Source organism: Ceratotherium simum, chromosome 32, assembly GCF_057802395.1.
Source record: "Ceratotherium simum simum isolate JZ-2026a chromosome 32, ASM5780239v1, whole genome shotgun sequence".
Lineage (NCBI taxonomy): Eukaryota > Metazoa > Chordata > Mammalia > Perissodactyla > Rhinocerotidae > Ceratotherium > Ceratotherium simum.
The window spans coordinates 31,133,242-31,150,736 of record NC_141931.1 but is presented as its reverse complement, the minus strand read 5'-3'; the positions used below and the strand labels follow the sequence as shown (position 1 = coordinate 31,150,736).

The window sequence follows — 17,495 nt, the reverse complement described above, 5'->3', positions numbered from 1 at the left end:
GGGCAGGGACCAGCTCTCTAGCCTTGTCCGCAGCAGGCGTTTTTTTCTCTTTTTCGATGAATTTTTGATGCTCAGAGAGATGAGCAGGAGGATGAGGCAGAGCTGGTACGAGGCAAGCATCCAACCTAAATCTGTCTGGGGTTGCCCTACAGTAAAGGGCTCCTTTGTGTTGCTATTAGAGACCTCTCTAGGCTGACAGAACAAGCCTTTTCTTGGTCTCTTTTTCCCTCTCGTATCCACTCGAAAAACATTTATTGCGCATGTGGTAGGGTCCGGCGCTGTGCCATCGCCACCATGAACCGCCGAGGGGGCCGTTTATCACACTCTTTTCTTGGGGTAACCGTACCCCAACTACAAAAGCTGCGTGCCGGAGGGGGATCCGTCTCCATATCCGCAGCAGGTGACTGGCACTAGGGGAAGCTCCGGAAAATTCTGCTGTTCACCAGTCACTCGACACATGGATACGGGTGTTTCGGTTTTGGAGTTTTCCTACAGAGCTGTGAGAGCTGACAATTCAGGAACTACCCGGTTTCCTCTAGGTAAAAAGCTGGGTCTTATCTGCCCCGCCACCCTTCCTGTCCTTCCCCCGCCCCACTGGATTCCCCAGCACCCAGGCCTGGCGCGAGGGTGTCGCTAGGGTCGCCTCTACCCTCACGTTCCTTCTCCTCCCCCGTGCGGGGCGGGGCCCAGGGCGCGCCAGAGCGCCTGTGGGGACACGGACCAGCGCTACGTCGTCGCCGGCCAGCGACGCCCACGTTTGCCCGCTAACTCGAGGATCCGCTCGCGTGTCCTTCCTGCCGACCTCAGGCCCCAGGTGAAGCCGGAGGAGAAGCTGGGGCGCCCGCGGCTCCGAGCGCCACCCCCGGAGGAATCCAGCGGAAAGCGGGGCGCGCGCCTCTGCTGGGCTTCGGTCCCCAACCGCCGCTGGCCCTGCGCCCCCACCTGCGGCACTCCCCTCCAATGCTGTGATCCCGCCCGCCTGTGGTGCTCCGCCCACCTGCGGACTCCCACCCACTTGCGGTGCTCCCCCCACCCCGTGAGGCGCCCCCTCTGCGATGCTCCGCCCACCACGATGCCCCCTACCCCCACCTGCGTCGCTCCCATAATTACTGTGATCCTGTCCCAACGATGATGCTCCGCCCACCTGCGGTGCTTCCCCTCCGCCTGCGGCGCTCCCCCATCGTGATGCCCCCCCCACCTGCCCGGCTCCCGCACCTGCGGGGCTCCTCCTCCGCTTTGACCCTCCCACCCCCGGCGGCGCGCGCCGGCCCCGCCCGCCCGGCAGGCCCCGGCGCCGGGAGCCCGCCCTCGGCCACCCATTGGCGCGCGCCGAGCGGGCGGGGCCGGCCGTTCCGAGTGGCGGCGGCCGGGCGGAGCGCGCTGCCTGCTGAGTGTCCGTCCCGGAGCTGTCTCCTGCCGGCTCGCCATGGACGACCACGACGTCTCCCCCAGCCCCAAGGGCGCCTTCCGAAAGTTCCTGGAGCACCTCTCCGGGGCCGGCAAAGCCATCGGCGTGCTGACCAGCGGCGGGGATGCCCAAGGTGCGCGACCGCCTCCCCGAGCCCGGGGCGGAGGAGGGGGACCGGGGAGAAGGGACGGGGAGGGGGAAAACCAGGGGAAAGGGATGGGAGGCCCGGAGAGACGGGATGAGGAGAGGGGACCAGAGAGAAGGGATGAAGGGAGCCGGGAAAAAGAAGAGGGGGAACTAGGGAGAAGAGATGGGGGAACCGGGGAGAAGAGATGGGGGGCCGGGGGCAAGCGGGAACAAGCCATGGGGGAACAGGGAGAAGCGAGGAGGAGAGGAGTACCGGGGGGGTACCCGGGGATAAGAGAAGAGTCGGGGAGAAGCCCCTGCGCCCAGAAACCGCAGGGCTACCGTCCGGGGGCGAGAACGGGCCGTGCAGCCTCGGGAGCCACTGCGGGAGCAGGGGGAGGGAGGCATACGCAGTAGGATCCTTCATCTGGAAGATCGATTTTCCACCTCTACGTTTATTTTTTAAATTGAGAATGGTGAGGGGGTCGCCTGGACTGCCCTCGGGGGCATTCCTCATCCGATTCGTAGGATGGGGCTTAGCTACCGCGTGGGCCGCCTCCCTTGCCAGGGCTCCCACCCCAGCTCCACCCTAGCTCCGTGTTCCCCCAACCCCCCAACGTCGTGGAAAAAACGGCTGGGTCCCCGCCGCGCGTCCTGCGGACTCACGACGCCGCGTGGCGCGGGGGGGGGGCTCCCCATTGCTGACTGCCGGACGCGGCGGGGTGCGCGCGGAGGTCCCCGCCCGGGATGCTCGGCGGCCCAGCACCGCCTCGCGTTTCCGCCCGAGATTTTAAAAAAGGTTTTCCACCAGTCTAACCTCCTGTCGCCTTCCGGCTCGTGACAAAACCGAAAACTAAAATGGGTCACTAGGCCCTCCCCGCCAGCCTCCTTGAATGGGAAGGACCAGGAAGCGAGGACTCCGGGACGTCACCAGCGCCCGGGGCGCGGACTCCAGGCTCCCCCCACCCCCATGCGGACGCTGATTTCGGCGAGGAGGGGACTCAAGCCCGGGGCCCGCGGACGCACGAAGACTATATTTAAATTTAAAGGGGGGAGGGTGACACGGCTGCGCCCCGGGCCCGTCGCGCTGGGTGCACGTGGGGGCCGCGTGTCCCCAGACGGTGGGGTTTCCTGACCCAGGTAAACCCGGGTGGGGCGAGCCAACCGCTAGTAAGGAGATCGGCGCTTCCCAGGCGGATGCGTCCTTGGAGCCTTAAGGATCGCGCAGGCTGGAGACGCGTCCCCGAGCTGGGGTTAGGTTTTATTTTCCTCTCTGCCCCCCAGAGGATTTGAAAGGCCCTGATGCCTTCTTTTCACATGTTTAGAGGCCACACCCGGAGGAGAGATGCTTGGGTGACACGCCCGATGCCCCTGCCAGTGACCTTCCCCTCGCCCTTGAGCGGGGCGCGGCCGGGCGGCCGGGGGCGGCAGGTTGGGGCGCTGTGGCCGCCGCCCCGCCCGCCGCGGGAGCCTACGTGATGCCCTGCCCGTCGCCGCCCGTGCTCCCTGCGCCCTCGGTCCTGGACACCTGGCACCTGGCGGGCAGGAGGCGCGGGACCGCAGCGTTCCTGGAGCGTGGGTCCCCGGCGGGAGCCTCCCCTGCACCCTCGGCACTGGGCGCCAGGCGCGCGGCGGGCAGGAGGCGCGGAGACCCTCCCCGTCGTCTTGAAGGCAGAGATCATGGCTCTAGTCGCCGCTCTCGCCCTACAGGGAAGCAGGGCTGTTCCTACTGGTATTTTAGCAAAGTGACCCCCGATATAAACATTGCAGAGAAAGAAAATGTGATACAGCAAAGGCGGAACTGGGGAAATGGCAGAGCGAAATAGATGACATAGCCCGTGAAATGAACCCCGGAAGACAGTGCCAGGTGGGGTCGGGGTGGGGTCGCGGCGGGGCTGGAGTGATTTCCCGGTCAAAGGCTTCAAAAGCACGTGCGTGCAGAGACGTGGGCGAGCACGAATTAGGAAGCAGTTGCAGTGAATCTTATCTTGGGGCCGGAGAGAGCAAAACACGTTGGCACAGGAAGAGGAACTGGTCTCTTAAACCACCAGGCTTCAAAGTCAGAGTTTCAAGGTTACTTTACCATTAATGGGCTATGACTGTTGAAAAAAAGATGTATGGGTCGTTCTTTTGAACCCTCGTTCCCAAGTTTGCTCAACTACCTGGTAGCTGGTGTACAGGCACTGGAGGTAACGGGGCAACAGACAGACAGCATTTTCTCTGCTCCTTATCCTGACTCTGCCTCTTGTGAGCAGTTATAAATAATGAGGTCGGAAAGTCCACAAGTCGTCTCGTCAGTGGAAAAGGATAATTTGAGATTAATCATTAATTTAGCAAAATTCGATGAGAAGGTTGCTTGGTTGGTGTTGTGTCAGGTCAGTGGGAGATGGCTGTTATCTCAGCAGTGGCGTTGTGTGTGACAGCCAATGCTCTCCACTGGCACCTCTGGGCTGTCCCTGGGAGAGCCCCCCATGTGGGGTTGTCTGGGCATTTTCCCTGCACAGAGCTGAGGACAGTGACTGTTTCTCCTTGGACTTCATGCAAAGCGTGATCTCCTGTTTTCATACCATCTCGGACCTGTTGGAATGTCTGGATGCCTTTCTTTCCGAGAAAGCGCCTCAAGGTGCGCTCAGAGGGTCTGGTCTTGACAGCACAGATGTGCAGAGCCTTAGAGTAGGTTATTCCTAGAGATGCTGTCTGTGGTGCCCCATTCCTCTGCCATTTTATCTTGACTCTAAATTATATCAGTCCTTGATTTTCCCTGAGATAGGAGAATTTTGCTCATAGCTGAAGAGTAAGGAGGACATATCCAAGTCTTAATTTCAGGGCGGTTTTCTAATCAGATGTGAAATTATGGTAAAATTCCATGTAATGATGACTAGAGCTGCTCTCTACGGGGGGCATTTTACGTACCAGGAGCTTTACGGCTCTTCTCTCCAGGCCTAATTACATCGCTCCGAGATATGTGTCTTCTTCTTGGAGGTGGGGAGAGACACCCACGGAGAGATAAGTCACTGAGTTAAGGTTACTCTCTTTGGCAGTGGCAGTGGCCACGTTCTGTGAGCTCTCAATCCCAAACACTTTCCCGTGGGCCGTGCTCTCAAGGGGCCCTTCTCAGGCGAGGTTGTCAAATCCAGTTAATGCTCAAAGATGGTAAAGCCCAACTCGCTTGGAATTACACAGATGGTTCTTAAGGAGCTTTGTTAGTGGAGCAGAAAATGCCTTTTACAGCGATAACATCAGGGTGGCTGAAGCGATGTAGCGCCTGATACCAAAGTGATGGAGTGCTTTGTGTGCCAACGGGATTTATATTATACAATTACAAAAAAAAAAAAAAAAATGAAAACCCCCATCTATATTCCTCACTCCCCCAGCCCCGGCCGTTAAGGAAGGCTATTTCTGAGACTAATTATTTTTCTCATTTTTTGGGCTGCTTCTGTTGTCACAAGGAGTATCTGCAAATTTAAATTGATTTTCACTTTAGCCTAAAATCAGTTCAGCGTTGCTGGACGGACAGACTTACCATGACTCAGTACCCACCCCAAGCAAGACTGTGTCACACCCCAAAAATGACTCATCGTCTTAGACACAGATTGTGGGCTTGGGAGGGGGGACTGCTGAGAAATCCAGTGCTCCCTAAGGGCAGCGTGAACGTGGCAGCTGAGTCCTTTTTTGCGTATGGCAAGGTAACTATCAGTCCAGTATTTACAGAAAGCTCACATTCATTGAGTCCTTATACGTCTTTCCATTAACGGTAAGAATAACATTTAGTGACCATTTGCCATGCGACAGGCACCAGTGCTTCCATGTATTAACTTGTCCCCATTGTACACACACAAGCAAGTGAGCTCTGAGATGAACTGAATCCCAGGTTCTGCTCAGTGACCGGGCGGGTCCACGTGGCTGCAGTGGGAATGGGGCTGCCAGGACACATGTCCCTTCAGTGCACTTCTGGAGCCCAGCACGGAGCATGGCACTTACAGACACTCAGATGTCTCTTGAATGTCTGCCCCCTGGAATGTCCCTAAGGCAGAGTGGACCACTTCCTTCCACAAAGTGGCGGGTGACAGGAATTTCTAGCTGTCTGCTTCCCTCATTAAGTCATTTCGATGAATTAAACCTTCGGTAATCAAAGCACTCTTTTTATCTGCAGAGCAATGTCTGGGGAGGATTGATGTCTCAAGATTAGAACTTTAAAGCCGTGGTCAGAAATGTGAGGTACTGGTCGACTGGGCCCAGGCGCTAGGTTGTTCTTCATTGAACACGTATTTCTTGAACACCGAGTTCAGGCCCTGCTTGCGAGGGTTCCTTCCATGCCCACCCAAGGCTCTGCTGGCGTCAGAGCCCAGTAAGATGCAAAGGGAATCTGAGTGCAGTGGGCATCTCGCCCCACACAGCCCGGGGCCCCTTACCATCCTGGAGCTCTGTGCATATATTTTCTGCAGTGGCTTCTTTCCTGTTTGCAGTGTAATCATTAATTTAGCAACAATTATTGGGTCTAGGAGGCAGTGTGTCGGGGTACAGTGTTAACTCCGTGTGTACTATGGGAAATCTCGGCAGTGGCATCATTTTTTACAAACGCAGGTTCCGCTGTGTGATACTTTATTTATTTATTTATTTATTCATTTTGTGAGGAAGATCAGCCCTGAGCTAACATCCATGCTAATCCTCCTCTTTTTGCTGAGTAAGACCGGCTCTGAGCTAACATCTATTGCCAATCCTCCTCCTTTTTTTTTTTCTTTTCCCCAAAGCCCCAGTAGATAGCTGTATGTCATAGTTGCACATCCTTCTAGTTGCTGTATGTGGGACACGGCCTCAGCATGGCCGGAGAAGCGGTGCGTCCGTGCTCGCCTGGGATCCGAACCCGGGCTGCCAGTAGCAGAGCGCGCGCACTTAACTGCTAAGCCACGAGGCCGGCCCCCTGTGTGACGCTTTTAGATGACACTTGGAAGCTAGACATTTTGTCATCTTTCAAAAAAAGCCTGTCTTCCCCCTGGGTTACAGAAAACCAGAAGCTTTGATACAGGACTCAGACCTCTTATCAGGGAGAATTAGAGCCATCTAAATATGCTCTACCCATCTGATGGGCTGTCAGAAGCAATTACCATTAGACATATGAGGATAGGGCAGCAACATGTTACAGGAAATCATCAGGACTCACAAGTGCACCTCCACTGTAGTTGTAATTATGTTAGAAAGATGTCTTTGGATAAAGGACAGATGGCCATATGTTAAGAAAATGGCCCAGTCGCTTTTCGAGTTACTCTTTTCAACAGGCTTTGGATGGTGCTCTATTTGTATTTGTTACAAAGTATCTACCAGGAAGCCCCGTTTCCTCCCACCTCCCACCGCTCCTTAATTCCCGTCTCCACCACCCTGTGCTCAGCACGAGAATGACAGTACTGGTTCTTATCAAGACGAGATGCGGCAAAGCGGATGGTGGGGTGGTGGAGCAGCATCCTGAGAATGCAGAGACTTATTTATGGGTCCCAGGTCCTGGTCTGCTGCTCCTAGAGATGAGACAGGGCCTCGGATTTCATTTGCAAGATGAAGGAAGTGGAATCACTCAACCCTTGTCTCCCGTCCCCAGCCCTTCTCTTCAATGACCAAGGATGTGGGGCAGGGCTCTGGGCCCCCGTCCTCCCTACTGCTCCTGAGGGCTCAGCATCCTTTTCCATCTTGGATGCACAAGAGCCACCTGAGGGTCTTGCTGAGATGCAGACTGCGGTTTTGCAGGTCTAGGGGAGGCCGGGCAATTGCACCGGAGCTGCTGGTCCCTCTGGCTGGCTGAGGCCGTGCTTGGGTCCTGGGGCCACAGGGCGGTTTGAAACCAGGCAGCTCAGACCATCCCAGCCATGTTATATGGTGGTTTTCTGACCATGATGAAGATTTGCCTGGGAAGGTTGATTAACATAGGACCACTTATAGAGAAATGTGTGTGTGAGTGGTCTGGGCGGTTTCTTTGGATTAGAGAGAGGTAGAAGGATGGTGCAGGTGACCTCACGTAGCCCCTCCTCCTCATTCGTTCAGCTCTGGTCTAACATTACCATGCAGTCATTCCACACATTAACCACGGCGTGCCCTAGGTGACGGATGGAGCCCCTCTCTCAGGGTCTGGCACCGTGGTACTGTCGGGGGCTGGGAGCAGAGAAACGTGCGTCCTGAGTGCTGGAAGGAAGCCAGACCTGGGAAAAGACCCCTGTCTCCTGGAGGGCCCAGGGCAGCCTGTGATCAAGGCCCCCCACCTAACTCGGTTGTGGGGGGGTATGTGTGAGCCAGCAGGGAGCAGACTAGGGGGCAGAAGTGGGAGCCTGCGGGGGGCTGGAGAGGGAGGCCAGGGCAGACAGGTGATCCTGGGAGGGACAGGCAGCGAGGAGTTTGGATGTACCTGTGGGAGCCGGAAGGCCACCTGGAGACACTGGCTGCTCTGATAAGGGCGTCTTTGTGGAGTGGAGGAAGGGTGAGCCCAAGTTTAGGGTCTTTGAGGAGCAGGATTGCAGAGGTGGAGCTGGGCATGTGGCAGGATGCCCCATGGCACGGACCTAGGGGCTTGAGTGTGCCAGGGTGTGGGGTGGATTTTGTAGGCAGAGGTTTGGCCCCAGAGAGGAGCTTGTCTCTGAAGCAGGAAGAAAGGTGGCATATAGGAGCAGAGGTGGAGGCAGGGAGGTGGGTAAAAGGATATTCTTTATAACAGTGCTTACACTGGTGAGCAATGGGAAAACCAGCGAAAAACCATCAGCAGGAAATTAGCTGGCTTAGGTACCTGGAATGGATATTCATCGCATTTCATGAGGAGCTGTGTACTGATCCATGTGGCACGATATACACACTAGGTTAAGTGTTAAAGAGGAGATTCCAGAGCGCTGTGCAGTAGAAATGAGGCCTGGCGTGGGCAGTCTCTGTTTGGTATGTAAATTAAAGTATCTAGTCGCCACTTTAAAGAATAAAAGAAACAGGTGAAATTAATTCTAAGCGTGTATTTTATTCAACCCAGTATTTCAATCCATTATCAATATTAATGAGCTATCTTACATTCTTTTTTTCCATGCTGAGCCTTTGAAATCCCTTGTATCTGACGAAGCACATCTCAATGTGGCCAGTGGCTATCCCAGTGGACACTGGAGTTCTAGAGAGAGGGGTAGCATGTCGCTGCTCCTATTTTGGGGGTCCCTACTGAGTGCTCATGTTGAAGTTTAAATGACAAGCAGGGGACTGCTGGCGGTGGGCTCGGTGTCTGCAGTGGACACTGGGACGCGGCATGTGGCAAGCCCGCTCCCGTGTGGCCCTTGGCGTGGCTGGAGAGCGCTTTTCCAGATGTCCACTTGGCTGGCTTCTGTCATCTTCTCTCCCACAGCGCTTCTCAAGGAGGCCTGCTCTAGCTCCCGATGGACAATGGAGCCCCTCTCCACACCCCACACTAGAGTCCCCCAGCCAGCTCTTCTTATTCTCCTTAGCGCTTAACCACCTTCCCCACTGGTGTAATCTGGTTGTTTATCATGTTATTGTTTACTGGCTGGAACAAGCCCCACCGGGGCCGGGATCTTCCCCTCGTTTCTCAATGGCATGCCCAACAGTGCCTGGAGAATAAGCACTATCCAATACCCACGTGTATTGGATGGGTGGATGGATGGATGAATGAATGAATGAATGAAGACCCCTCACAGATTTACCTCAAGTTTTCCACTGACTTAATACAAGACTTGGCGATTGGGGTAATAATGCAGGATGCGGAGAAGCTCCCGGGTTGATGACTGTGATTCACAGTGACACAATTCCCTTTAGGGTATTTTCCTCCCATACCCAAGTTATTAAACGCAGGCGCTTTATGGAGAACTTTAGTAGCAAGAAAAGTGTGTTTCTAGTCCATTTTCTGACACATTTTAACATCTTTGCCTTAGTACAAAGACGAAAACTACGTGAATTCAGGGAGAAACCAGTAAGAGGACTGAGCATCCTGACTTTATTTTTCAAAAGTGAATTTAAATATTGAGACTAGGAAGGGAGTGGTGATGAGTGCTGAGCAATGTGCGGAACAAAGGCTCAAGGCTGTCAGAATGGTTAAGTCAGGGGATCCACCATCCTCTTCAGATCACGTAGGAAATGAAAGGATGAACCCCAGTTATTTTATTATAATCAAGACATGCCTTGATTCTCGGAAATTACTTGAAGCTTAAGTTCTATCTGAACAGAATCTTAGGAAACATTTGGAAACGGATAAGTCCGCTGCACGCCTGACTCCAAGGAAGAAATGATCTTACTGACTCTCTCACCTGCATGCGAGTTTAGGAAGAAGCTATTTTAGAAAATGTAACTTCGAGGAAACAATGTAACAATCTCTTCTTTCTACTGCACCTGGAGTAATTATACATTTGCCACTTCTCCCTGGTTTTTTCAAAGTGTGTTTATTTTTGGCTCTCCTAAGGAGACTGTACATTCCTGAGAACCTAAGTTTAGATTGTTGCAAATGATGAAGAGGTTCCTTTCCAAATAGTAAGGTTCTTGCTTGGTGGCAGGATTACATTTTCCCAGCGAAATAATTATGAGAGTTATTTTAATTCCCAGGTCTGGCTACCAAAACAAAAACAGGCAAAACTAATGAACCCGGCTCTCCCTGAACTGTTACTAAGAACAGCAGTTGGAGTGTCCAGTGAACGTCCCCTAAACTGCCCTACATTCCGAACGGAGGGCGAAGGAAGGGGGCACTGTGTGCCCAGGAGACAGGCAGACCCCTAGCGAGAGGACTTGTGTCTTGATCCCAGTCCTGTGTGTGAAAGAGGCCATCCATGGGTAAATGCTGGCTTCTGCTTTCCCTGGTTTTTGCCCTCCAGGGCCCCTTCCTGGGAAGGTGGCCACCTGCCCGGCCGCCCGAGGCAGCAGGTTGGGTCTGGCTGGAGAGCTGACAAAGGAGGAGGCCCCACCCCAAACAATCCGACAGGAACTGGGGTTCGGCAGACATTGGTCTTCACGTCCCCTTTGGTGATTCTCATGCATGGCCATCCTACTAGAGGGAGTTAGGACGTCTTTTCAGTTAGAATCAAATAAATGCAGACCAGGGTGTACACCCCAGCTGAGCCGTGTACTCATTTTGTTCCCCCGCTATCAGTTTATCCTCAGAGCTGACTTTCTCATCTCCCCAGGGGGACCCAGGGCCCATAGGCTTCCTGTGAACATCAGCTCAGGGGCTCAGGGCACCGACGCCCCAGTTATTTGGTTATTCCTGATATGAGCCAAGTACCTCCCCTCGGGCTGATCAGAGCTGCTGGCTCCCAGATGTAGGGAAAAGGCCAGCTGGTTTTGGGAAATGACACTAACTGGCAAGTGAATAGAAGCCCTGGAGGCTTGGGGCCGCTTCTCGGAGTGCGGTGGCTTCCCTGGGGGCTTGGTGGGAAGTCAGTGCTCAGGCTTCTCCTCCACCCGGGAAACCGCCGGGGGCCGCGAGCCTCACCTGGGCCTGCTGCTGCCTGCCAGGGGGAGCCAGTGCTGTGGGTGACGAGGCATCTGCCCGTGAGGACAGGTCAGCCCCGGTTCAGGCAGTGGGGCTGGTGGGAAGGTATTTAGACCCGGCGGACAGAGGTCGGAGCTGGGTCTCCTGGGGTCACCGCTGAGTCATGTCCTGCTTGTTACAGTTTCATTCCTGCTGCCATTTCTTACCCACCTACACTTTCTAAAACCCCCCCAGTTTGTCCTCTTTGATCATGCCTTTAGGAAAGATCCCCTGGACATGAGGTCTTGAGAGGTGGGGGAGAGGAGGGCTATCTCTCGGTGACAAATTGTTCGTACGGTTTAAGCGTTTGGTGGCTAATTTCTCGATGACAGTGGCCGTAGAATCAAGTCCTAGGATCACGGAGTCTGTGGGAGGGGACCGTGAGGAGCCCGTTTATCCATCCAGTTGAGGCCTAAGGGTCAAGGCTGCTGGGCACACCTGACCTGGTCACGGAGATGCAGGTGTTAGCACACAGGTGCTGTCAAGCGCCACAGGTGTGAGCACAAGGGGGCGGGGCCGCCCTTCCCTTCCAGAAGACGAGGAGCCCGTGAGAGAAATGCTGGAAAATCTCCCTGGAGGTGTAGGAGCCCGCTCGGGGCGGGGTTGAGAGGGGGCGCTGGGGGGGCTCTGAGGCTCCTGGGGGGGCTGCCGGTCATGCAGTATAGAAACAGCATGAGGTTTAAGGACCAGCCTCCAGGTGGGACCGAGAGCAGGCAGGAAGAGTCCTGATGGTGGGAAGTCTCTCCCTGAGGAGTTTGGTTTTATGTGTACAGGCTCTGGGGACTCTAGGGAGGAACATGGGCTTGTTCGTAGTTTAGAGAGAGAAGTTGATGCCAGCACAGAAAACGTCTCCTGAAAAAAAATGTGAAGCTACAGCCACAACGCAGGCATGATGACAATGCAGCAGCATCATACCAGGCTTTCTGTGAGGGCTCGTGCGGCCGTCTCGGAAGAAGCAGGGCAGGGGAAGGAAGGACCCAGGGCATCTTTTACCTTCTCTGTAATTGTTTCTTTAAGACTCTATTTTTTAGAGCAGGTTTAGGTTCACAGCAAAATTGAGAGTAAAGTACAGAGATTCCCATACACCCCTGACCCCCCACATGCATAGTCTCCCCACTGTCAACATCCCCCATCAGATGGTAGATGAACCCACATTGACATGTCATCATCACCCAGAGTCCATAGTTGACATCAGGGTTCACTCGTGGTGTTGTACATCCTATGGGTTTGGACAAAGGTGTAATGACATGGATTCACCATGATAGTGTCACACAGTATTTTCTCTGCCCTAAAAATCCTCTGTTCTCCACCTATTCATCCCTCCCCCAATTCCTGATCTTTTTTTTTTTTTTTTTCATGAGGAAGCTTGTTGCTGAGCTAACATCTGTGCCAATCTTCCTCTACTTTATATGCGGGATGCTGCTGCAGCGTGGCTCGATGAGCGGTGGGTAGGTCCGTGCCCAGGATCCGAACCCGATAACCGCGGGATGCTGAAGGAGAGCACGAGAACTTAACCACTATGCCACGGGCCCAGCCCCCGAACCACTGATCTTCTTACTGTCCAGTAAAAAGTACTGTACAGTTGTGCCTTTTCCAGAATCTGTAATTTTTTTAACAAGAAGAATATATTTATAAATTACTTGTATAATAACAAACAAAAGAGGAGCAGCTGTTTTACTCATTCTGGCCGTGGAGTGGATACTGTTAGAGGGAGGCTGCGGGATTCAGGGAATGTTGGGAGAAACGTCAGCATTACGGGCAGGAGCTGTCGAGGGTGTTAGCAGTATTCAGCTTCAGCGACAGGGAAGAAAGTCGTGCTGCTCAGCAAGAGAGAGAACACGGGGAAAGGAGGAGAAATGATGAGGGAAAAATAATTTATGCTTCTTCAAATAGTCAGTGAGGTTCTTGAGAGACGAGCACAATTAATCAGTAGGTCATTAAAATATATATAATACACATATATAATATACACAAATATATAATATACACATATATATGTATGTATGTCCACATGTACATAGGTGTTAGATATTAAACATGGATTTATTTCCAAGACGCATTCTCCCAAGCTTTGTCAGCTACGTGAACATTGTAGCCTTTCAAAACCGTCACCTTGCAAAGGCAACGGTCTTATTCTAGCATTTCAGGCCTGGCTCAACAAAATTTGAGAAATTTTTAACCATCTTATGAGTGGGTTTGCCATACAAATATGTACCCATGCCGTCTCCTGGTCGAGTGTGCTCCTGGAGCGACAGTGCCCTCCATTGTGTCTTCATTCCCCAGAAGTGTCACTTCGGGGTCCACGTTCTCCTGCATCTGTCCTCCTGACATTTGTTTCCAGAATTCAACGTTATGAAGGAGGCGGATTGGCACTGTCAGCTGTCCAGGAGCAGCCAGCCTGGACTCCCAGGCGCTGGTCATTCTGAGGCCCAGGACTGGTCATTTCCCAAAGGAACGGCCCTCATTCTCTGTCACTTCTCCCCTGATGGCCTTGGCGCATCAGCTAAGATGGTGATGCAGGATTGTGCAGATGTGAAATCTCGACCTGTTCCCTTAGGTCCAGACAGTGGTTCCATGCACAGATGGCTGCTCTAAGGTGGAGTATCCGTGGAAAGCCAAGTGGAGCATGACAGATTTATATAACATACGTTGCACAAAGCTGCTTTCGATGTCAAGTATAGTCCTCTGGGAAAGTGTGGAAAATGTCCTAGATTTATCTTGATTAGGTGTTATTTATAGTATACTGGTTTAATTTAATTTTTCTTTTCATAAAAGTGCATGACTTGTTTTGTGTTTAAGGCCATTGACTAAAATTTCTTTTTACACTGATAGCTGGTAGTGAAATAATCTATTTTTCATCTCCTCCTCAGTCAGAGACCAATGGTCCTTTTCAGCATTGTTTTCTTTGATTTTGGCTGTCTAGCCTCTATGTTGTTTTGCAAATGAATGGAGTTACTTACAGATTCATAGGGAATCAAGGGGGCTCGTATTTCCATATTCTAAACTAACAGCGCTCCTGGCTCTTGCATGATGATGTTCCTCACGGATGGAGCCACAAAATGCTGGACTCCCTGCTTTGTGTCTGTCGTTTCTCCCACCCCTGACACTAATCCTGGAGGGATGTGTTGTGCCCATTTCTCATGGAGGTACCTTCTGAGAGGTCAGGCGGGTTTGCCCACCATCGCAGTTAGATGGCAGCGCTAGAATCGCCACGGTCTGATAAGTAACTCCTGTCCCTGTTCTTTTCGCAGGTATGAACGCCGCTGTCCGTGCCGTCGTGCGCATGGGGATATACGTGGGGGCCAAAGTGTACTTTATCTATGAGGTCAGTGCTCGTCACACGTGTGTCTTCTCTGCTCTTGGGAATTCATGCCTCACACCTGCCCAAGGCACTCACACCTGCTCAGAGCTCTCATACCTGCTCAGAGCTCTCACACCTGCCTGGGACTCTTACACCTACCCAGGGCTCTCACACCTGCCCAGGGCTCTCACACCTGCCCAGGCATTCTCACACCTGCCCGGGCATTCACACCTGCTCAGAGCTCACACCTGCCCGGGGCTCTCACACCTGCCTAGGGCTCTCACAGCTTCCTGGGGCGCTCACACCTGCTTCGGGTTCTCACATCTGCTCAGAGCTCTCACACCTGCCCGGCTGCTGCTGACCACAGCCAAGAGGTTCCCAGGTGCCACGAGAGCCTCTCAGGGGGCAGGTTATGTCCGAGGTAGAGCTCCCTGGTGTAGATGCAGATCTGTGAGATTTGTGTTGGGGAGTGAGGGGAGAAAGGAGATGAGATGGGGCACAAAATGCCACTTTGATATCAACCTACTGGTCTTGTAGATTGATGATCTCAAACTGTTTGTATTTGTTTGTAGTTCTCATTCCTTGTGGAAGTTATATATTCATTTAAAATGGGGGCTGAATTTAAATAAACATTAAGATAGATGGGAGAAGGTGACCACTTTGAGCTTTTCATCATTAATGTAAAACCCAGACCAGCTCCCTAATATCTGTTTATGCGTTAACTTCAAAATGAAGAGTCTGAATTCAGACAGCAGAGATGGCCCATTGTCTCCTACCTTTGAGGTCCTGGCAACTTAGAAGTAAGTAGTGTTTGGAGGGAAGGCACCAATATACTTTGGACCACATGATTATTTCAAAAACTATTAGAAAAAAATAATGTGCATTTAGTCTTAAAATTTACAAAACATAATATAGCTTAAAAAATGGAAAGAAGAGAATGTTTTTTTAAATGGTTTAATTCCTCCAAAATCACTGTTTGTATTTTATTCTGATTCCTCCCAGTATTATGTTTGTGAAGGACCGGAAGGAAATATGTACATTGGTAACATTATAGCAAATGTATTTTGTATAGTATGTTTTCTACTGTTACAGTATGGCTGCTTTCCATTCCTTACATACCTTCCACAACTGTGGCTTTAAACGTCTACGTAATATTCCATCACATCGATGTCTCGTCATTTCCTTGACTCTTTACTCAATCATTGTGTTCCCATACCACCGGACTAGTTAGGTCTCTCCACATTTTCAAACTATCACAGCACAGCAAGACCTGTATTACTATTTGAAGCTATTCAATGCTTTGTATCATTACCGTGATCCCAAGACACGGCATTTGACACGGAGTCAAAAGGGAAGGTCATTATAATGGGTCTGGATGTGTCTTGCCAAAGTGATTTCTAAAACCCGTTCCAACCCACCCCCCACCCCCACGCTGAGCACAGAAGTGGCACCAGATCCCTCTGGTCCTGCGTGCAGCCCTCATCCGACTCCCTAGAGCTGGTTCAGGTCCCTGGGTCTGTTTATCGCTATGTCATTTTCTCCTTTTGTGAAGTGGCTCCTCGAAGTCTTTGCTCATTGGTCCGAATAACCATTGATTTATCAGTTGCTGGAAAGCTGTTTTTTCCTGTGTTTCGGTTTGCTTTTGTAAACTGTGGTTCTGGGGTTATCTGATTTGGGCATGGTTACACGATGGCTCTAATCAGAGCCTTTCCAGACTCCTGTTTCGTCATTTTCTATTTGGCGTTTTTAGGGTGAAATTGCCCTTGTGAATGTCCGTCCTGGGCCTGGGCCTGGGCCGGCGGCGTTCGCCGGCATGGAATGAGCGCATTAGACGCAGTGCACACTTGCGGCTCTGCCTCCTCCCCGCCTTTGATGCTGGAGTTTGCACACAGATGACTAAAAGTCTCCTTCTTCCTGCTGCTGAGGAGCGTGCATGCATGCACAGTTTCCTCTGCCTTTTAATTTCACTTTTGGGAGAGGTTTGCACTCTGTCTTAGAGCTTGAGGGGAGACACCACACCCTGCATGACAGCAGTTCCTAAGACGTGAACGTGGTTTTGAAAACCTTTGGGGGTCGGAGCGCCCTCAGGTCGGGTTTTCCTGTAATAATTAACAAAATGTTTTCAGGTTCGCTGAAGACGGATTCATTAGACTGTGGTTTCCAGCATGTTCCCTCAGGAGACCTTTTGGTTTCGCTGGCCCCCTGCGGTCCTCGTCGCCTCCCTGGTGATGTTGCAGGTGTGGGAGCTGGACTTGCGCCACTTGTCGTGATCTTCACGGTGGCCCTGCACTGCGGGGAGGGAAGGGAAGGAAGTCATTTCAGTTATTTCATAGTCAAGGAAACTGACTGTCCTCATGGTCAGTTCACTTTCTCCGTGCCCCTACTCGTCACTGGCAGGGCTGGGAAGAGAGCTCAGATCCCCCATCAAACCAGTGATGGGGTGGTCTCACCCCCAAGGACACCTGCCAATGTCTGGAGACAGTTGTCCCATTATGAGGGGTGGGAGGAGGCCAGGGATACTGCTCAGCATCCTACAACGCACAGGGCAGCCCCACAACAAGGCAGTATGGGCCCCAAGTGTCGGTAGTGCCAAGGCCGAGAAACCCTGCGTTAACCCAAGGGCCAAATCTGGAGTCTGCTGTGAATGTCATTAGTTGGGGAAGGGTGGGGGTGACGCTAGTAGCTTTGCGCGTTGAATCTGTGGATATTGAAACTGACATAGTAACTGGTCAGCGTTAAGTCGTCCTTCTCAGATTTGAGGGTTTTGCTGTGGATTTTTGTTTTTCGGGTTTTTTCATTGGTACCGTATTCTGTAGTTGTCTGTCTGTATTCTGGGGATATTTAGATGTATTCAGACCTATACGTACCAGACTTAGTTTCAAAACTAAGGAATTGGGATGGAATGCAGCAGGAGCCTAGAACATTCGGGCTTCCTGTGGAGGCATCTTGCCATTGGGCAGCCCGATTTCTCTCTACATTGTCAACTAGGAGACATGGGCCCCGCAGCCCACGTCCCTTGTGGGTAAGGAGGGTCTCACTCCTGATTCTTCACGTCCTCTCTGAAGGGGGGTGAGGGGAGGGTCGGCTGGTGTGAGCTCTGCTTCCCAATGCTTCCCTCGGTGGGCAGTGAGGAGACCTGAATCTGAACAGATGTCATGTCCTTTAGGGAAATTCTG

The 17,495-nt window shown here is 52.4% G+C and overlaps 1 protein-coding gene across 2 annotated transcripts in view; it reads left to right on the top strand.

Annotated features, from left to right (window-relative positions):
* The first annotated feature begins 1,369 nt into the window (after nt 1-1,369).
* PFKP (phosphofructokinase, platelet) overlaps nt 1,370-17,495 on the top strand; it is a 63,499-nt gene continuing 47,373 nt past the window's right edge. The window contains exons 1-2 of one of the 2 annotated variants that reach the window (XM_087420871.1): nt 1,370-1,541; nt 14,270-14,343. In XM_087420871.1, coding sequence (XP_087276997.1) covers nt 1,427-1,541; nt 14,270-14,343 — 189 coding nt within the window. In that variant the 5' untranslated portion in view covers nt 1,370-1,426. The remainder of the gene's footprint in view (nt 1,542-14,269; nt 14,344-17,495) is intronic. The other variant, XM_004425419.3, reaches the window with a different exon arrangement.